Source organism: Agelaius tricolor, unplaced genomic scaffold (assembly GCF_023055355.1).
Source record: "Agelaius tricolor isolate 1412-34295 unplaced genomic scaffold, bAgeTri1.0.p SCAF_43, whole genome shotgun sequence".
Classification (NCBI taxonomy): domain Eukaryota; kingdom Metazoa; phylum Chordata; class Aves; order Passeriformes; family Icteridae; genus Agelaius; species Agelaius tricolor.
The window spans coordinates 732,290-754,164 of NW_027269303.1; the positions used below are offsets into that span (position 1 = coordinate 732,290).

Genomic DNA, 21,875 nt, shown 5'->3' on the forward strand with positions numbered 1-21,875 from the left:
GGACCTGCAGGCACTGATGGACAGCAGGCTGGACATGAGGCAGCAGTGAGCCCAGGGGGCCAAGAAGGCCAATGGCTCCTGCCCTGGATCAGGAATGGTGTGGCCAGCAGGAGCAGGGCAGGGATTCTTCCCCTGTGCTCAGCACTGGTTGGGCAGCACCTGGAGTGCTGTGTCCAGTTCTGGGCCCCCCAACTTAGGAAGGACATGGAGGGGCTGGAGCGTGTCCAGAGAAGGGCAACAAGGCTGGGGAAGGGTGTGGAGCACAAGTCCTGTGAGGAGTGGCTGAGGGAGCTCAGATTGTTTATCCTGGAGAAGAGGAGGCTCAGGGGACACAAGGCAGTGTCAGGGCACAGGTTGGACTTGATGATCTCCAACGTCTTTTCCAACCTTGCTGATTCTGGGATTCTCTGAAACCACCCTTGGAGCAGTTTCAGGATGAGCCCTGGGCCTCCTCTTCAGCAGCTCCAGCAGCCCAGGTCCCTCAGCTTCTCCTGGCAGCCCCAAAGCCCATCCTGTCAGTCCTGCAGAGCCTCTGCAGCTCCTCCTCACTGCCCAGAACAGGGAGCCCCAGAGGCAGACACAGCAGCCCAGATGTGCCCCCCTGGCCTGGGGTGCCTCTGGCAAGGGAGCAGCAGCAGGCACTGCAGGAGCCTGCAGACAATTCCTGCAGCACTTGTAGGATGATCCTGCTGCCCAAGGGACGTTCCCATGGGGCCAAGTCAGGAACTGCAACGGGGAGTGGGGCCAGAGAGGAAAGGGCAAACAGGGATGGGCTGTTTGCAGGGGAGGGAACAGGGCTGGGCAGTTGGAAGAAATTTGAAGCAGGAAGAGTGGAGAAAGCAAAGGTGAAGCCAAGGAAATGGTCAGGGCAGTTTGGGGGTGGCTGCCAGGCAGCCCTGGCTCTGAGCAACAGCGTCTGCAGTGGCACAGGAAACTCCCAGCTGATGGGAACAAACTTTCTGGCTGAATGCAGAGGCCAGGACAAAGCTGAGTGGTTTCCCTGGTGTCCCCCAGGCCTTGCTGGCCCCAGGGGCTGATGGCATTTGTGCTCCCTCAGGTTCATGTCCCCACAGCAACAGCATGGGGGTGCTGGCCCTGCTGTGTGCAATGCAAACAGGGGCTGCTGAGGCAGTGCTGCCGTGTCTGTGCCTGCAAGGATGGGGCACCTGTGTGAGCTGGGGGAGAGGCCAGGGCTGCAGAGGGGGGATGTTGTTGGCAGCTGCATGAGGATGCTCTGAGACGCTGCCCTGGGCTGTGCAGCGCACTGGGCATGGATCAGCCCCTGCTCTGCTGCTCCTTCCCGTCTGCCCCAGGGCCCATGCAGAGCCCCAGCCATGCTGTTTGCCCCCAGCCTGCCCACGGCCAGCCTGGGGCTGCTGACGGGGGTTTCTGTGCTGAGCATTGGCCTGGCCGTGTTCTTGAGAGAGCCTGGGCAAGGAGCCTGGAGCCCCCAGGGCCTGGCCTGAGGCGTCAGCGCTGCCCCAGCAGTGCCCATGGCCTGTCCCTGCTGCAGCCCCGGCACTGCCACCCCCAGGGCTGTGCCCGGCCCCGAGAGCACTCAGGCCCTGCAGCAACACCAGGGCCACCAGGGCAGCGGGGCAGGGCCACGGCAGCAGCACTGGCAACACCAAGTGCTGCTGCTGCTGCTGCTGCTGCTGGGCACAGCTGCTGGGCCAGCACTGATCTGCCCCAGCTCTGCACACAGACATTGCTGCTGCAGCTCCAGAGAAGGCAACACAAGGGCATCTCTGCAGAAAACTCTGCTGGGAGATCCTTGAGTTCCTTTAAAGCCACCAAGAGCGCAGCCCCTCAGTGACACAGTCTGTGGCCACAGAGAAGGTGGAGAGAAAAAAAAATGAGAAATGACACAAAGAATGGCTTTTTTTGTGGACTATATTATAAAAGTAATACAAAGGAAAAAATTTCCACAACCAGTGGAAGAAGAAGTATCAAAGATGCCTTTTATTACAAGTGATTGCAGAAATTGGCTAGAATTTTAATGTTTCTGAAAGCATCCACTCATCAGTCTCCTCACTGCAGCCTTGAGCTCCTGGTTCCTCAGGCTGTAGATGAGGGGGTTCAGGGCTGGAGGCACCACTGAGTACAGAATGGCCAGGGCCAGATCCAGGGATGGGGAGGACATGGAGGGGGGCTTCAGGTGGGTAAACACTGCAGTGCTGAGGAACAGAGAAACCACAGCCAGGTGAGGGAGGCAGGTGGAAAAGGCTTTGTGCCGTCTCTGCTCAGAGGGGATCCTCAGCACAGCCCTGAAGATCTGCACATAGGAGAAAACAATGAACACAAAACAACCGAATACCAAACACACACTAACAGCAAGAAGTCCAACTTCCCTGAGGTAGGATTTGGAGCAGGAGAGCTTGAGGATCTGGGGGATTTCACAGAAGAACTGGCCCAGGGCATTGCCATGGCACAGGGGCAGGGAAAATGTATTGGCTGTGTGCAGCAGTGAATAGAGAAAGGCACTGGCCCAGGCAGCTGCTGCCATGTGGGCACAAGCTCTGCTGCCCAGGAGGGTCCCGTAGTGCAGGGGTTTGCAGATGGACACGTAGCGGTCGTAGCACATGATGGTCAGGAGATAAAACTCTGCTGAGATGAAGAACGTAAAGAAAAAGAGCTGAGCAGCACATCCAGTGTAGGAGATGTTGCTGGTGTCCCAGAGGGAATTGTGCATGGCTTTGGGGACAGTGGTGCAGATGGAGCCCAGGTCAGCGAGGGCCAGGTTGAGCAGGAAGAAGAACATGGGCGTGTGCAGGTGGTGGCCGCAGGCTACGGCGCTGATGATGAGGCCGTTACCCAGGAGGGCAGCCAGGGAGATGCCCAGCAAGAGGCAGAAGTGCAGGAGCTGCAGCTGCCGCGTGTCTGCCAATGCCAGCAGCAGGAAGTGCCTGATGGAGCTGCTGTTGGACATTTGTTCTGTCTTGGCATGGGGATCTGTAAGAAAAGTAATCATGGAATAGTTGGGTGTGGAGAGGACTTGAAATATCCCAGCACAGGCTGGGGGCACTTTCCCCCCACTGCCTGCCCAGGGCTCTGCTGCCTGGAGCTGTCCCTGCCAGCAGCTGCTTCCCTGTGCCCAGGGCTGGGCCCTGCCAGTGCTTCCAGAGCCCAGCCCAGCCCTGGGGGCTCAGCTCTGCCCTGCAGAGCCCTCCCAGCTCTGGCACTGCCCAGGGGCAGCTCTGGCTCTGCAGGCTCTGATGGCAACGTCAGAGCAACCTGGAGGAGGCTGGAAAAGCAACACTGATGCTGCCTGTGAGGGGCCCTGTGCTGATTTCTTTTACTGCCTGGTTTATAAACATCTGAGAAGATTGTGTTTTAAAACCTGAACTGAGAGATAAATATCTATGTGCATTTTCCTATCAAGACAACCCAGAAAAATACATTTAAAAAGCATGATTTGCCCTTTGATCCAGTCCCTGCCTTGCTGTGCTCCCTGTATAATCCAGTTGGAAATGTTCTGCAGTTCAATGCCATGCTGGGAGCAGTCCTGAACAATGCAGCATCCTCCCCACACAAGGAGAACACTCCCAAGCCTCACCAGCTGTCTCCTCCCACCCAGATCTTGTCCCCCAGCGCTGGGAGCAGCTGCCAGGGCTGGCTGAGAGCTGTCCCTGGCAGGCAGCAGAGTCCCTGCCCCAGCACAGCGCCCTGGGCTGCAGGACCCTGCTCTGCAGGACAGCCCTGGGCACCCCTGGCTGCCCTGCACAAGAGACAAGCAGAGAATGTACTCACAGGCTCTGCAGGCATTGGGATGTTCCAGCTTGAGGAGATGGCTCCAGGAGCTGCAGCTGCACTGTCCTGCAGCCAGAGGTTCCTGTGCCAAGGGCTGGCAGTGATTGTGCCCCAGGCACTTCTCAGCCCCTTCCCAGCCCTGACTGATTGAAGCTCTCTGTGCCTCTGTGCTGTGCCCGGGCTGGCTGCAGGCAGTGCCCCAGCCCTGCTGGGCTGGCACAAGAGCTGCTCATCCAGAGAAATGTGCTTTTGAAGCTCTTCTTGGTGAGCAGGAGCTGCCTCTGTGCCAGGAGCCCAGCCCAGCTCAGCAGCACAGACACAGCACAAGGACTTTAATCAGCCTCTGGGCCTTTGTGCTCAGGCCCTGAACATCAGTCCCTGAGAGGGAGATGAAGAAACCTCTCCGGAACTCCAAGGCAGAATCCAACTCCAAAGGTTCTTGGACTTTTAATGGGTCCCAGAGAGGGACAGGACTGAGCAAGTGTCCCCAGGCCCCAGGCAGAGCAGAGAACTGCAGGCAGTGCTGACAGGTGGGGACAAAGAGAAGCCAAGTCTTGGTGCCCTGGGCCACAGCAGGGTCTGTGCCAGCAAGGGCTGGGAGGAGACACCTTGTGCTGAGGCCCTGGGGCCTCCTGGCACAGCCCCAGCCAGGCTGGGCACTGTCAGCCCCTTGTGCTGCCCTCAGCATCCCCCCCTAGCCCACATCCCAGTGGCCTCAAGGATCTGCTGCAAGGAGTCCCTGGGGAGCCTTGCTCAGCAATGGCCCTGGGGGCTCCTTCATGCTCCCTGCAGGGACTGCAGGTTTTTCAAAGGACTTTGGCTTTGGCTTTTGCCTTGCAGTCTCTGAGAGGTTTGTGCAATCATGGCCTCCAATTATCTGCTGTAATTAGTCCCTGGAGAGGCTTTGTCAGTAACAACACTCAGTGGGGATCATTAATACTTCAGGGTACTTCAGTTATTTGAAGGTACTTGGTGTTTCCCTTTTGATACAGACTCTCTGAGAGGTTTGTGCAATCATGGCCCCAATTATCGGCTTTAACGAGTCCCTGGAGAGCTCTGTACTGACACTCAGTGGGGCTCATTAATGCCTTCAGATACTCAAGGTTTTTAAGGTACTTTATGGATTTAAGAATACTTTTAGGTACTTTTAAGGATTTTCCTTCCCACACTGAGTCTCTGAGAGGTTTTTGTGCCATCCTGGCCTCCAATTCTCTCCTCCAAGGACTCCATGAGGAGCCTGTGTTGGGTATCTTCCCTTTTTCTGTTTTAACACAAAGATGGAACTGAAAGTATTTTGTAAGACATTCTAAAAGCATCCAAACAAACATGGGACAATTAACAATACAACAACAACCTCTAAGATAATTGATCGTCCTGTTTTAGCTCGGCATCATCCAACCCTTTAGTCCCTTGGACTGGAAGAGTTTATTGAACCAGTCTTTGTTTTCCACTTGAAGCTTCTTGAACCCTTCCTTCAGTACCTGAATGCTCTTGTGGATTGACTCGCTGTGGCTGGAGAGGTTCATGCAGCACATGCCCTCAGAGTCTACACAACCATGCCCAGGTACCCAGAGTAAAAACTCTATCGCTGTTCTGCAAGGTGGCGTGTCTGATGGTCTCTGTGTCTGAGAGCAGCCACTCAGTGTGAGGGAGGCAGCATTGGTTTGCTTACTTAACAGGCACCCAGGATGGTCTGATTGTCCTAAAGCTTTAGCTGCAGCCACCCAAGGTAGTCCAAATTGGGGGTGCTACCATCCGATACCTGGATTAAAGCTTGCAAAGCCATCTCTTTGATATCATCCAATACTTCTCTGGGGATACCTGCTGCTTGATCATCTGGTAGGCTGTGTTGTCTTTCTCCAGCTGGATGGCTGATTGTCAATTCCACCCTTGCCTCATTATTAGCATAGCTTGCTATTAATTGATTTAGTAAACACTTCCATCCCCCTTCCCACAGGGTGTATTCTGTAGGTGACAACATCGTGGTCATAATATATTTTACATTATAGGGGGTTAAAGCAAGTGCTGTAAACATGGCCCTCATTAGGCCATTAAAACAAGGTAAGTCCTTCCTATGGTCTTTAGCTGCCCTACACAGATCCTTGATTTCCCCATAAACCAATGGCTGATACCTGGGATTCTGCCCCTTTCTTTCATAACATACCAGGGCAACGAGGAGTTTCGAGGTTATTTGCCAGTCTCCTTCCTTAACTGCTTCTTTCCAGATCCTTTCCTAGGGATCTTCTGGGGCTGATGGGCAAGGTGGCTCTGGGAGGTCCAAACTGTCTTCCTGGGAGGAAGAATAACTTGGGGGAGAAACATTTGGATTAGAAATAGTGTGACAGTTGGGCTTAGTATCTTTGACCATGGGGTTATATTGTTGCTGGAGGGTGAGGCAGAGGGCTCTGCCATTTTGTCAGGTGTTGGGGATGAAGGGCCTTGATTTAGGATGGTGGACTTTGGGGGTGGAGTTCTGGAGGCATGATCCAGCGTGAAGGTGGAATGATTGACAGTGGGGGCGTGACCCGCAGTTGTGGGGGTGGAGTCTGGAGGTTCGTTCAGGGCAGAAGAGAAGGCTGTGGTAGCAGGAAGTGGAGGAGCCAAGATGGAGGGAGGATGGTTGGGATCCTGAGCCACATTCAGGCTCCTTCCATCTTGAATCTCCAGGGCATGATGCTCCAAGACTGCATGGCCATTGCCATCTTGGTCCATTGTGGAAGGTCTGAGAAAGGCAGGTTTGAGGAGTGGTCCCAAGTTAGGAGTGAGCAACGGATTGAGTTTCTGACACACTGCTTGCTGGTGAAGGGTCTCAAGGATGGTGTGGAAGATGGGGAGCATGCAGGGTGCAATGGGGTCCCTTTTAACTCCGACGGAGTCCCAAAATTCAGTGGTATGGATTTCATCAGCAGAGGCATCTGGAAAATTTTTAATGATCCACCTCATGATTGATTTTAATTCATACTTTGAAAATATTAAGTCATGATCAGTGAGAATTAAAACATCCATGTATGCTCCTTTCTACTTTGGAAATCTGACTACCCTTTTTTTTTTCTCTGCCTTATGGGGAAGAGCCACCAGAACACCCCAAATCAGTTCTGGGACATGGGTGCATATTGTAAAAACACAGTGGCAAAATGGGCAATAAATGTCTTATGATTCCCCAAGCCCACCTGCAATCCTATGCAGGTGAAACTGTCGCTGTCCCTGTGGATCCTGGCTGAGGTCCCTCAAAGCAACGATGAATCCGCTGGGCCTGGCACAATACAAAATCCCGGGGAGCGCTGGCCTATCCATCAGCTAACCCCAGCTGACATGACTGAGTGTCATGGTCCCTGTTTGGGTGCCGAAGGTCACAATGAGGGTGGCTGTGACAAACCTTTCTGGTTCCCTGACTTCAGGACAAGGGTGGTGAAAATGAAAAGGAGCAGATGCTGGGGAAGATGAAACAGGAAAGCCTTATAAATATGATTGCCTGGCAAAAGATTTTGAGAATATGAAAATTATAAATGAGATTGAAATGAAAGCAAGCTTTGAGATACCAAGCCTTAGTTACTGAACAACTGGAAAACAATGATATGGCCGGCTGAAGGTAATCTTCTTTTGATGAAACAAACCCCTCTGCTTGCAGGCAGGTCCAAGGGGCAGAGCAGACCCTACTAGCTTGGCAGAAGGGGTCCAAAGAGGAGTTTTTAGGGTTTAAAATGTAACACAGTATGGTATAGTAATGATTCTTATCGGCTGTATGTAAATGCTATAAGATTTGTATCCTGTACCAGATTGGTTAGTGAAAATTAGAATATGCAGCACAGAAGAAGATTTATTGTATTGTAATGGGAACTCCCCTCCTCTTTTGGGCATCCATTTTGGGCGCCTCTTTCGAGCTCCTCTCTCGGGCCTGCTCCGAGCTGTGGCTGGCAGCTCCAAACAAGGCCCCTGCACCCACACCCTTTGCAATAAACCACAAGTTCCAAGACCTGGCTTCAGAGATCTCTCGTCTCCGTCCATCCCAACCATCATACCCCCCGACGCTCCTACAAGCAGGATCAATGGAGTTGCCAAAAAGAACTTTAGTAACAGGGTGAAAAACAAAAAACATTGAGAAGTCGAGCACAGTACTAGGGGTGGGATTCAAAGACCTGAGATAAAGGCGAAGCAACAATATATACACTTGAGGGTAGAACACTCTGGAACAATAACCCGATAGGGGAAACAAGTAACCAATAGGGAAGGAGAACTTGGACAACTTAGCATAACAACACTAAAGGCTTATGGGGGAACTCTCAAACTCACCCTAAGTTAAACAAATTATTCCAATGGCTTGAGACTCGTGCCCAGTTCTTCCAGGGTAAAATCTGTCTGACTCTGAGTTACAGCTGGGCTAACTCCCACACCGCTGCTTTGCTCTGGCCCCTTGGGACCATGCGGCCCAACAGAGCCACAGGGATGTCCTTGGTTCCACGAAGCCCCACAGTGTCACAATGGTGCCTTGGATCCATGGCGCTCTGCAGTGCCACAATGGCCCCTTCAGTTCACAAGGCTCCCAATGTCACATTGGTCTCCATAGGAAGGAAACCACGGAGCCCCCATGTTTCAGGAGCTGATGAACAGCAGCCACCAGAGGCCAAGGCAAGCCTGACCTGTCTGTCCTGGCAGGTTTGCTTGGAGCAACCCTTGGATATTTGAAATTATGGATGTGGAATCCTGTAGAGAGCTTTTTGGATAATTGGTTAGCTGAGAAAGGACATTCCGATGTGATACCAATGGATAAGGGTAAGAGAAACAAGCTGGGAACTGAGCAACCGATGCCCAATTACTGATGAAAGTCACAGTGACCTTCTCTAAAACGGGAAGACGGGGGAGAAAATTGCTTGCCAGAAAATGTAGTTATCCCAAGGTAGAGAAATTAGAAGAATGTACACATAGAGGCAAAATAATTGTTAAGAGATAGAAGTAGGTGTGTTTGATCATAGTGTGCTTTAACCAATAATGAGCTCAGATTTTGCAATATGCATAAGCTTCATTAACATTAATATAAAAATGTGTAAGCTTTCAATAAACTTCGAGATTTGCTATTCATCGCATATGGTGTGTCGCATCTCTCCCGCCGTTACGACAAATGGTGACCCCGGACGTGTTCCTTCGGGACTAGCCACGGTCGGAGGCGTAAAAGTCAAGTGCAGGTCCTTTCGCGGCTGGGGACGGCAAAAAACACCGCTGAAAAAGGAAGGTGTTCGTGCCCCGGGTGACCTCAGAGGAGAGCCCGGCTGCTACGTGCTGCCGGACCTGAATAGAGCCGCAAGAAGCGCGCAATCGTCGTTGAAATGGATAAAGACAGGCAAGCAGCATATGATTTATTTACTGACTTTTTACGAGGGCGTCAGATTAGAGGGATAGATTTACAGAAAGAACTTCCTGGGTTGTTAGCTTATGGGTGTGCACAGGAGTTTTTTCGTAATCCACATACAGTGCATGAGTTGTCGGAATGGCGTATATTCGGAGATAAGTTGTGGCGTGCAATCATAGATGAGGATAAGACCGCGAGAGAGTTGGGAAATTTATGGCGAGTCGTGCATGCTGAATTCTTGAAATACAAGGCAGAGGAAAGAGCTGCCCAGCAGACTAGTGCAGCCCGTGAAAGCAACAGGCGTTGCAGAGACTGGTTTGGGTCCCCGCCGATACAAGCTCCTGCTCTAAACAGCAGCTCCCTGCAGCTATCGGCTTCTGCCGCGGGCAGCAGCCCCCCCGCGCGTATTCCAGCCGTGCCGTCCGTGCCGCCTGCCCCGGTGTTAAACCCTGCACCGCCCCCGCCTCCTCCCGCTCCGGACCCGCACCCTCCGCCGCCCTGCCGCAGCGCACAGCCCGCAGCCGCCCCGCCGGAGAGGCTCGTGCCGGCCCCGGCCCTGGGCGACTCAGCAGCTGCAGCGCGGCCGCCTCTCGCTCCGCAGCCGCCAGCACCGCTCCGCAGCTGCCCCGCCCCCGAGCCGAGGGGGGGACGGCAGGACGGGCCTCCCGCCCCCCGTGGAGCAGCGGGCTCCGGTGAGTCCGCCCGCCCCGCGGCTGCCCGGCGCAGTTCTGCTTCCCGGCCACCAGCTCTCTGCGCCCAGACACAGATAGCAGCTATCACCACTTCGGCTAAACCTGCCTTCAGCCCGCAACCGCCGGGAGCCTCGGAGTAGACCTAGCAACAGCAGCAGACAGTGAATTTGGTGACTGTTCACCCACAAAAGTCCCAACGAGAGTAAAGAGACCACTCATTATTGATAGATTATCTGTGAGAGTTTTGCTTTTAAGACATTTCTCGGCTACAGTGTTAAGATTGTTTGTTTTATCTAGAATAATGGACGCTGGCTATGTAGGGGAGAGTTCTATTATGCTGTATACTCTTTTTCCACCTATGCGAATCGAACACTGAACTGTTAGATGAACCTTGACCTTTGTTAAAGAGAACTGATCCTGCACAGCCTGTTCGTATAACCCCTGAACAGGCTGAAACACTGCAGCAGATATTGGTCTGTGTTACACAAGGCAGTGTTCAGAGACGTGATTTTGATCTCCCTGTACAGCTGACAGTTTGGTGTAGACAAAAATTTTTTACTGGGTGCACTTACTTAGCATAACAGAAAAACGGGGGAGATATGGGCCTTGGAATGGATATCTCCTCCACTTCAACAACATAAAACCCTTCTTCAGAAAATTGACATTTTAACTGATTTGCTCAAAAAGGGTCGTGATAGGACAGTGGAGTTAGATTTAATGCCCAAAAAGATCACTAAAGTCCTTATCAGATGCTATAACTGCTTACACAGGTGCAAGAAGAAAATCCAAACAACTGTTATTCATTATATGTTTAGAAAACTAAACTAGATGTCATATAACATTTAGAATTATAATTTAACCTGAATGTTAGTTTGCACAAAAAAACAACTCCCTCCAAACAACAAAAACAACAAAACTCCTTCTCAAAACAGATACTAAAATATATAATAGACTTTTAACCATAATATTAATACTATTATTATAATTATTATTATTGTAGACAATTTTGATAAATAATTACCAAAAAGAATATATTCATCCCTACTGTTTAAGCATCAATTGACTTTTAAAACATAAAGCATAAACACTGATGTTTGAGGCCTAGAAAACATTCATTCTATTGTTTGAATAATGATTTCAGTCTACAGGAAAACTGTTGCTTAGCTTTTCCTGTAACATCGAACAAAGAGTATTTTGTACTTAGTTGTTATCCTTTTTCTTTGTCCAAGTGAGAACACAATATGTTATTTAAAATATTCTCTCATTTAATTTACATTTTAATCTGAAAGAGGATATGGGTTTAAAAATTATACCACAGCATTAACGTCCCTTTGCACTCAGAAACATATTTCTTGTACCTGTTCAATTTAAAGCAAACCTGCAATACTCTAAGCACCTGACTCAACTTGTAACTTCTCCATCACTTCTTATATTTTTTCCCTCTGAAAATAACCAGTGTGAGCTGTAGCTTGTCTCACATGTGTTAAGTTCTTCACTGGCTTTGCATAAGGAGATTCACTAGCACATGAGTTATTCTACACTGCTTATTTGTCTCAAATATCCGATCTAAAACACATCATCTGATTTGTATTTCTTAATATTTTATAGGTGAGTTAGTTCTGAGTTATTTTTCTCTGTTTCCTGTGTTTAACCAAGATGCTGAAAGACTTTGTTGATACGTCAGACTTCACTGTAACAAAGGCTTCACACAGATCAGGCATCTAAACTATTTGTTCATTTCAAAAGTGGTATTTTAGCTACAGTATATTTTTTCCACTTGTGTGGTATGCATTTACAGCTGACTGCCGGGACGATGTAAAGTTTTGGTCCCCAGCAGCCATAGTTGCAGCATCTTTCTTAACTCCAAGAGTATCAGTAGCAGGTGCTCATGCTATTTTAAATAAGTTAGGATGTTAGCTTGCTAAACAAACAAACGCAACTTCTTTAGCAATTTCTAGTCTTTTGCTTGATGTAGATTCTATTTGCCATGCAACGCTTCAAAATAGAGCTGCGATTGATTTTCTCTTACTTGCACAAGGCCATGGTTGTGATGAATTTGAGGGCATGTGTTGCATGAATCTTTCTGATCATGCACAGTTTGTACACTCACAGCTCTCTGAGTTACGGAGGTTAACTGGGAACTTACAGGTAGAATCAGGCCTTGGTATTGATGGATGGCTCAAATCTTTAAACTTAGGATCGTGGTTACGTTCACTTGTTAAGGTTAGCATTGTAGTAGCTATTGTAGTTTTGCTGTTAGTATTAGTCTTGCCTTGTTTTTGTATATGCTTGCAGAATATGGTGCGAAAGATGATAACTACTGCATTTAATCAAACTATGCTTGTTCAACAGAAAAACAGGGGAGATGTAGAGAGCTTTTTGGATAATTGGTTAGCTGAGAAAGGACATTCCGATGTGATACCAATGGATAAGGGTAAGAGAAACAAGCTGGGAACTGAGCAACCGATGCCCAATTACTGATGAAGGTCACAGTGACCTTCTCTAAAACGGGAAGACGGGGGAGAAAATTGCTTGCCAGAAAATGTAGTTATCCCAAGGTAGAGAAATTAGAAGAATGTACACATAGAGGCAAAATAATTGTTAAGAGATAGAAGTAGGTGTGTTTGATCATAGTGTGCTTTAACCAATAATGAGCTCAGATTTTGCAATATGCATAAGCTTCATTAACACTAATATAAAAATGTGTAAGCTTTCAATAAACTTCGAGATTTGCTATTCATCGCATATGGTGTGTCGCATCTCTCCCGCCGTTACGACAGAATCCTAATTTAAAACATTTGTGCCTGGAGAAGAGGGATGGGGTTTTTTTCATAAAAAGAAAAGCACAGAGCCCTTTCCAGTGTTTGGAAAATAGGTGAGTGCTGCCCCTCAGGAGTCAAAGACCAGCCAGACCTGTCTGTCCTGGCAGATTTTCTCTGGGAGCAATCCTTGGATACACAGAAATTTGGAGGTGGAATCCTAATTTTGGCCATGGATGCCTGGAAAAAATGGACAGTTCTTTTCTATACAAAGGAAAGCCCAGAGCCCCAGTGTTTCAGGGGCAGATGGGAGTGGCCTTCCACATTCCAAGGTCAGCCAGGCCTGTCAGGTGACCCCTGGGAGGCCAAGGCAGCCACACCTGTTTCATGTTCCCTTGGTTCCAGAGGGCCCTGCAGTGTCACAATGGCTCCTTGCTTCCATGAGGCCTTGCAGTGTCACAATGGCTCCTTGGTTACACAAGTCCTTAAGGATCTTCATGGTCTCCATGGTTCCACAAGGCCTCACAGAGTCATAATGGTCTATTGGTTCCATGAAGCCTGGCTGTGTCCAATGGCCCCGTGGTTCCATTGGGGCCCAGTAGTGCAACAATGATTCCCTTGGTTCCACAAGTTCCCATAGTGTCACAATGGCCCCTTCCTTCCATGAGACCCTGAAGGGTCAAAATGGTCTCCATGATTCCATGGGGCCTTGCAATGCCACAATGCCCTCCATGGATCCACGGTGCCCTGCAGGATCACAACGGCCCTTTGGCTCCATGAGGCCCTGAAATGCAGCAATGGCCTCTTGGTTCCACAAAGCCCTGCTGCTTCACACTGGCCCCTTGGGACCACGTGGCCCAGCAGAGCCAGAATGATGTCCTTGGTTCCACGAGGCCCCACAGTGTCACAGTGGTCCCTTGGATCCATGGTACCCTGCAGGGTCACAATGATCCCCTTGGTTCCACAAGTTCCTACAGTGTCACAGGTTCCACAAGGGCCTGCAGTGTCACCATGGCCCATTGGTTCCACAATGCTCCGCAGTGTCACAATGGTCTCCATAGGAAGGAAACAAGTGAGCCCCAGTGGTGCAGGGGCAGATGAGAGGCAGCCACCAGAGGCCAAGGCTGGCCAGACTTGACTGTATGGGCAGATTTTTTTGGGAGTAACCCTTGGATATAGGGAATTTTAGATGCAGAATCCCAATTTTGACCATGGGTGCCTAGACAAGAAAGACAGTTCTTTCCCATAGGAATAAAAGCACAGAGCCCCAGTGCTTCATGGTCAGATGGGAAGTGGCCCCTGACATGCCAAATTCAGTGGGACCTGTCAGACAGCCCCCAGGAGGCCAAACCAGGCAGACCTGTTCCATGTTCCATTGACTTCATGGGTGCCCACCCTGTCACAATGGTCTCCTTGATTCCATGAGGTCTGGCAATGCCACAATGGCTTCTTGGTTTCATGAGCCCCAACAGAGTCACAAGGGTCCATTGGCCCCACACAGCCCCGCTGTCAAACAATGGCTCCTTGTTTCTATTTTAAATCAATCACAATCAAACCACAGTTTGATCATTGATCCTTGCTTCCATAGGGCCCGTGATTTGCACAATGGTCTCCTTGATTCCATGATTCCTGGATTGCACAGTCTCACCATCGTTTCCTTGGATCTCCATTGTCACAAGTGACCCATGGCTCCATGAGGTTCCGTAGTGTCACCGTGGTCGCTGTCAGAGGCTGGATGAGATCCATGTCCCGAGACACCTTGGGATGCTCGGAATGCCCGTGTGGGGCCAGGGCCGGGTCAGGCCTTGGTTTGTGGTGGGACAGAGCCCCGCCCCCAGCCCTGACCTGGCAGAGCTGCCAATCACACAGCAGGGGGTGGTGCTAACCCAGCTCTGATTGGCCCAGCTGTCAATCAATCAATCACACAGCAGCAGCTGGTGCTACCCTGTCTCTGATTGGACAAGCAACTGGCAGTCCCACCCCAGGGGTGGGGCCATGAAGGCCCAGGGGGTTAAAAGCCGGAGCACAAGGCCAGCCCAGGGTGTGGATCCTGCCTTCTGCTGGGGTTCCTCTGTTGGTGATGCTGGAACCCCAGCAGTTGGTGCCCATGTGTGTGACTTTCTATGGATCTTCTGTCTTTCTGTTGTTCTCTGTTTCTTCTCCTTCTAATCAAACTTACCTGTAACATTTTTGGGTAACTTTAAAGATTTTAAGTTAAAGTTTTTTAGGTTAAATGTGTGGGAATCCAGGGCACAGGGAATATTTCTCTGTCTGCTCTGAGGGGTCCTGACCCCCAGAGAAACACTGCCTTTAACCTTCACCCATGGAGAGGACTTCCAGGACTTTGAGATAGATTAGAATTTACTAAAGTGAGAAATAGATGAGAGGGTAGTATACTATGTCACTAGGGTGAGAAATTTAGGTTTTGGGATTTTTAGTATGGTGTAGATAGGAAGCAAGTTGCAGGAATTTGTCTGCGTCATCTACTCCATTTTCTGAAGTGTTGGTGGCACGGGGTAATTGGTCAAGGCAAGCACAGTGCTGAGGTATTGGTAGATAAATAGAAATAATGTATGTTTTAAGAGTTAATTGGATGAGAAGAACTTTACAAGACCTTGAAACTGTCCATTTCAGAGCCATTTTGCAGTGCTTTTCCAGTGTGCTGAGCCTGGTGTGAGCAGCGTGCAAAACTTTAGATAAGATATCAATAAACAAGAAGCTGAAGATTGAAAAAGTCCTCTACATCTCCTTTTACCTGGCACAGAACTGCTACAGCAGGGTTTCTCCCATCCAGGGAGCCCCCAGAAAGGCCCAACTTAAAACAAACATCAATAACTGCTGCCCCAATGCTGTTTAATATAGGTTGGCTTTTTTCCATAAAGTTGTTTACTGAAGGGTGTTTTCTTAATAATCCAATCATGTGAAATGTGTTGATTAAATGACCAATGAGGTCCACCTGTAGCAAACCAAGATATAAAAGAAGAGGATTGAAAAAACAGGTGGCTTTTAGCCCTTAGCCTTCTGATCTGAGTCTGTGTCATCTCTGACTCAAAGGTGACATGTGGGGATCCATGGGGGCTATTGGGGATCCTTTCTGCACCTTGTGACCCAACAGGAGCTTCTCTAATAAACGCTGCCTGAAGCTCCCACTGTGCCCATGACAGGAACCCCTGTGAGTGTCTGGGCCATCCTGGCTCTTTGGCAGCCTGGGCACTCCTGGGATGTCACCGTGGAGCCCCCGTGAGTGCCTGTGACAGATCGGTGCCTTTGCAGCCCAAGGTGCCCTGGGATGTCACCATGGAATGGCTGTGACTGCCTCTGACCACAGGGCTCTTTACCATCCCAGAAAGCCCTGGGAGGTCTCCATGGAGCCCCTGTCTCTGCGTGTGACTTTCCAGCTCTGGAACAGCCTGGAGACTCTTGGAAAGTACCCATGGAACCCCTCTGAGGGCCTGTGACAAATCTGATCCTTAGCAGGCAACCATAACCAGCCCCCTGTTGCTATGGTCAGTTTCCATGGCAACCATCCCCAGCCCCCTGTTGCTATGCTCAGTCCCTTGGCAGCTCCATGGAGACCCCATGCCAGGGCTGGTTGCCATGGACACCAGCTCAGGCCTGCAGACAGAGCCCGTTGCCATGGCAACCATTGGCAGCCCCATCCCCAGGCTGATGGGATCCCAGAAGCACAGAATTGGCTGAGCTGGGAGGGACCCATCAGGATCCTCCAGTGCAACTGCTGGCCCTGCACAGGACACCCCAACAATGCCAGCCTGGGCCTGGCAGCGCTGGCCAAACGCTGCTGCAGCTCAGAGAGCCCTGGAGCTGGGAGCCTTCCCTGGGGAGCCTGGCCAGGGCCCCAGCAGCCTCTGGCCAAAAACCTTTTCCTGACATCCAACCTGAGCCTGCCCCGACTCAGCTGCAGCCGCTCCCTCCACTCCTGTCCCTGGGCACCAGAGGGAAGAGGTTCCCACAGCCCCAGCCAGGGACCCGCTCCCAAGGCTGCTGCCATGGCCACCAGGGCTGGCACCAGCTGGGATGCTCGGTTTCCATAGGCCGGGATTCAGCAATGGGATTCCCCAATTTCCTGCTGCCGCTAAAACCACGCTGCCCTCGCTGCCCTCCCGCCTCCCATGGAAAGCACAAAAGGCAAAGATCCCGGGCTGGGATAAGAACAATTTAATGGGAACTGCAATGAGATAAGGAAACAAACAGGAGCAGAAATCATATTGATAACAGATGGGGTAAATAAAACTGTTTACAGGGAAAACTAAAAAACAGCTCACAGGGTCTGCCTGGCCACAATTTCCCCTGCCTGGAAAGGACACCCTTCTCAGGGAGAGAGAGAGAGAGAGAGTCCCTTTCCTGTCCTTGGCAATGTTCTGAGGTGGGAGTGAAAGTAATGACAGGGCCATGGCCAGACCCTCATGTTCTTCCATCCTACATTAGGTCATTGGCAGGGGCAGGAAAAGGTACAGGTGTCTTCCCAGCATGGATCACAGGGAACATGGAACACCAGGGCTCTTCCCAATGTGGCTTCTCCCACGGGGAGTGAAGCTGGAGTGGTGCATGAAGCTGTTTCTGCAATCGAGGCATTTGCAGGCTGTTGCAGTTGTTTCCTGTCTCACCTATCCCAACCCCCTCAGGTGCGCTGTCTTTCCCCCTCCCCTTTTGCCCTCCTGCCTAAGAGCTGTCCATCAATCTTAACATTCCAGCAGGGCATCATGTGGTTGGCAGACGCTCCTCAGGTCTGGGCTCATTGGCCTGTCCAAGTGTCTGTATCCCTGGAGCCTCCCCCTCCTCCCACCTGGTTGGCCCTCACCTGTCCCTCCCCTCCCCCTGTCCCCGGGGCTTAAAAGGACACGAGACCATGCAGCCGGGGTGTCTGTCTGGGAGCTGTTACCACATTCAGAGGTCTACCATGCTGCAATAAAACTCTGGATTAAAGACTCTTTGACAGAACCCGCTCCTTTTCTCTTCACTGCTGCTTGAACCTTTTCCACCAAAGGTAAACTGAGTTCCTGCTTTGCCTGGATTTGTTCTGAGTGCCCAGCTGCAGCACCCAGCTGGCCAAAGGTATCTCTGGGGTGAAAACACCACAGCTTCAGCCTTTGGTCCAGCAGCGAGGGCCAGAAGAAGCCAGGCCCCCCCACACCTGGAAACCTCGGGGTCTAATATTTAATAGCAGGCCTTCCCTTACTGGTGGCTCTGTTGGTGTTTTGTCAAGTGAGAGCTGCTGGTGAAGCTCTTCCCACACTGGGGACACTCATAGGGCCTCTCCCCAGCGTGGATGCGCCGGTGGGTGATGAGCGTGGAGTTGTGCTTGAAGCCCTTCCCACAGTCAGGACAGTGGAAGGGCCTCTCATCGGTGTGAATTCGCTGGTGGCAGAGGAGACAGGAGCTGGTCTGAAACCTCTTCTGGCACTGGGGACACTCGTAGGGCCTCTCCCCAGTGTGGATGCGTTGGTGGATGATGAGGGCAGAGCTGCAGCTGAAGCCCTTCCCACACTTCCCACACTCATAGGGCCATTCCCCAGTGTGGATCATCTGGTGGCTGATCAGGGTGCTGCTCTGCCTGAAGCTCTTCCCACACTCCAAGCACTTGTGGGGCTTCTCCCCATTGTGAAGCTGCCCATGGACCACCAGCTCTGAGCTCTGGCTGAAGCTCTGTCCACCTTCCTGCCTCAGGGTGGGTCTTTCCTCCTCAGAGCACCCTGGGCTGGGTTTGGAGCCCCTCCTCCTTTGGGATCTCTGGGGATTTTCCTCCCCATTGGATTCCTGTGCCATGGAGTCACTCAAAATGGCCTCATCCATGAGGTCCTGCCCTGGGGATTTTTCCTCCCTGGTCTCCATCCTCAGCTCCTTTTCTGGGGGAGGAAGGCCAAGGAGAGGATGGGATTTGCCTCCGTGCCAGAGGGAAGGCGAAGGAGATCCCCCCAGTGCATCCCCAGCAGGACGGGGTTGGCAGCAGGGTTGTCCTGCAGCCGGGGGCTGTGCTGGGCTGGGAGATGGAGCAGGAGAGAGGGGGAAAGGGGCACTGACTTCCTCCTCACCTGCCTGAATGTCCCGGGGCTCCTTCCTCTTCCTCACTGCCTCCTCCTCCATTGAGTCAAGGTTTGGGAATGGGAAATCCTGTTTCGGTGACCAAACAAAGGGTGTACATGTGGTCTTTTGTACAGGATTAAAGGGAAACCTGGGGGAGAGTCTAAGTCAGAATTACAATTTAATAAGAAAATGAAGATCAAGGCAATGCTACAGAAACACTGCCTTAAACTGACAGAGTCAGGATATAACCTGACACCCTGTTGCTGCTCAGGGTGGTGGCTGCAGTCCCATTAAATGGTGGCTGCAGTCCTGTTGGAGTGATGAACGTGATTCTGTCAGAGCAGTGATCCTGCAGAAGGGTCTGGTCTTCCTCTGAAGGTCCAGGGGTGGTTCTGGAGCTCTTGTCCTCTGGGAATCCAGTAGGCAAGCTGCTCCTGGTGTTGCAAGGCTCAGCTTATATGCAGGTAGGAATGCTTGGATCCTCCCCCTGGGCGGAGCATCCCACAATGGGAGGATGGAATTTGATCAGTCCTGCAGTGACACTCAATGGCCCATTCCCAGAAGATCTCTCCCCTGGAGGGCGTCATCAGGGCTGAGTCATGGAAGAGATCAAGAACACTGCCCCACCTGTTTCTAGCAGTTGATGAAGATGGGGATTGAAAACATGCATTTGGTTCCATCTTACACTGCAGCCTGGAACAGTGGGGGAATCCCTGCTCAGGGGGTGAACACCACCCCCTTACCCAAACTGGCTCAGGTGTAAAACCCCCACCCCGGGAAGGCCTCACACACAGGGGACAATGTCACACTTGCCCTGCTCCAGGGGAGGTCTCTGTCCCTGTCACTCTGTGGCTGTCCCCCCTTTTCTCTTTCACAGGCCGGGGGCTTTGCCAAATCTAAGAATAAGTTTTTTCTCTTTCCCTGTCACCTTTGTGACATCTACACAGAGCTTTCCCGTCCTTTTCATAATCTTTTCATAAAAGAGGTATTGCAATGTATTGGGCCGAATTTCCACGTTTCTTTTATCAGAATGTGGCAGCAGCTGAGCTGGAGCTGTGCAGGACCAATGGATTCTGGAATTGCCACAAAATTGCTTCTATTGTGAATTTAATTAACTTTGTCATTTGTTTGAGTTTTCACCACAAGTGACTTGTGGGAAGAGCAAATTCAAGGCATTTTCTGTAGGGTTAAGTTTGATTTTTGTCAAGAAACAACTTTACTTTGTCCAGTGCCCAGAGGATGCTCAAGGGGTCACTGACCCTCTCACACTGGGGGATGCTTGGGAGGGGCTTGGGGGGGTTATCCCTGTCCCTGTCACCCCAGGCCATTCCCCAGGGGTGTCCATGTCCCTGTCACCCCAGGCCATTCCCCAGGGTTTGTCCCTGTCCCTGTCACCCCAGGCCATTCCCCAGGGGTCTCCATCATTCTCATCCCAGGGAATGCCTGGGGGGTCTCCCTCCCTCTCTCCCCTGTGCCAGGGGGTGCTCGGGGCAGTCTCTGTCCCTCTCAGCCCAGGGAATGCTCGGGGCTCTCTGTCCCCTGGCCCTGGGGGATGCTCGGGGGGTCTCCATCCCTCTGGCCTCAGGCAATGCCTGTGCAGGGCTGGGCACCAGGGGCTCTGTGTCCCTCTCACCGCTGAGGCTGCTCGGGGCTGGGGGGGCTCTGCCACCTTCTCACCCCTGGGGAGGCCGGGGGGGTCTCTGTCCCTCTCAGCCCTGCTGGGACCCCACCCAAACATCATCGGGGTCACAGGGACAGAGACACCCCCAAACCCCCAGAAGGGCTGAGCCTGGGATTTGGTTTGGGGCTGAGGATTTAGGAAGAGGCTGGAATTGGAGCTGGGCTTGGAGTTGGGGCCGAGATTTGGATTAGAGCTGGGATTGGGGTTAAGGCTAGACATGGGATTGGCTTTAGGGCTGGGGTTGGGATTGGGTCTGGGGCTAGATGAGTCTGGGACTGGGATGCGATTTAATACAGAACTGTGAGTGTGTCTAAACATGGAGTGAGATAGAGACCAGGATCAGGGTCAGGTTTGGGACTGAGCTCACCCGGAGCAGGACAGGGGGGTTGTCACTGCAGGATGTCCCTGGCATTGTCCCAGCCCTCCCCAGGCACCTCCAAACATGGGGGGCAGCTGGGTGCCCCAAGATCCAGGCGCTCCCATGCTGCCCCTCAATACCAGGTGAGCATTCCCTGAGGGCAGCCCTAAATGTGACCCTTGGGGCTCTGGGATCAGCCCTCACATCCCTGTGGGAGCAGCTGCAGACATGATGAGAGATTTCCATCCCACCTAATTCCTGCAGAACAGTGAAGCCCAGCTGCCCTTTTCTTGTGGTGCCTCCTCATCTCCTCAGCTGAGGATGTCAAACTCCCCAGGAGCAGGAAAATCCCCATTCCCTGTTTGCTTGTGGCTGCAGCCTGGAATATCCACCCAGAATGAAAAACTTTCTGACAGCCCCGCTGAATGACAATGGCAAAAGGTTTGTGAGAAGGGGAAGAAATTGTATTTTGATAGGAAATAAATATGCAAAATTATTTCTTTCTCTCATATTCCTTTCAGTCAGTTCTGTTGTGTTTTCAGAGTGCCACCTTCTCAGCTGATTGTGTTTGTGTCCTCCTTTCTCTCCTGCCTTTCTTTGCCTGCTCTGTTTCTCTCTCAGTGTCTCCCTTGACCCAGGGCAGCTCCCACAAAAAGACCCTGCCCTGATTTCATTCCCAATCCAGGAGCTACAACAACCATGGCTGAAGTTATGAAGGCTGGCAGTGAAATGTCACTGTAGGATCTTGCTCCACTTGGCTTTTGGCTCCTTCTTGAGAGCTTTGCCTTCCAGGGCAGGAACATCTTTTCCTGGCTGGGAACTGGAATTCCAGCCCCTGGCAATGTGTGCCATGGATCCCAGAGGGGCATTCCCGAGGCTGCCAGGGTGCTGCTCCTGCCGTGCCTCCCAAGGAGCTGTGCAGGGCCAGGGGACAAGGTCCAGCAGCTCTGTGGGCTCCCAGAGCACACGGCAAAGGTGGCTTTGCTGGACATTTCCCAGCACCTTCCCCGCTGGAAGCAGAGGGAGGGAGGAAATGGAAGCGAGTCCCCGACAAAATCTTGGAAGGATTGGGCTGGGAAAGGACCCTGCCCATGGGTTACGATTTCGCGAGGGAGAGACGCCTCTGCCCCAGGGAAGGTGCGAATGAGAGCGTGGGAACGCAACCTGTGGATCTGCTCGAACTTGGATTGAACTGAACAAGAAATGGGGAGGAGAGAGGAAGAGAAAGAAATAGGGAAGAGATCTCAGA

General features: G+C 51.5%; 1 protein-coding gene across 1 annotated transcript; it reads right to left on the minus strand.

Annotated features, from left to right (window-relative positions):
- Positions 1-1,996: 1,996 nt before the first annotated feature.
- LOC139604001 (olfactory receptor 14J1-like) lies at positions 1,997-2,953 on the minus strand. The gene has a single exon (XM_071455001.1). It carries the CDS (start codon positions 2,927-2,929, stop codon positions 1,997-1,999), a length of 933 nt encoding a protein of 310 aa, XP_071311102.1. The 5' UTR covers positions 2,930-2,953.
- Between the last annotated feature and the right edge of the window lie 18,922 nt (positions 2,954-21,875).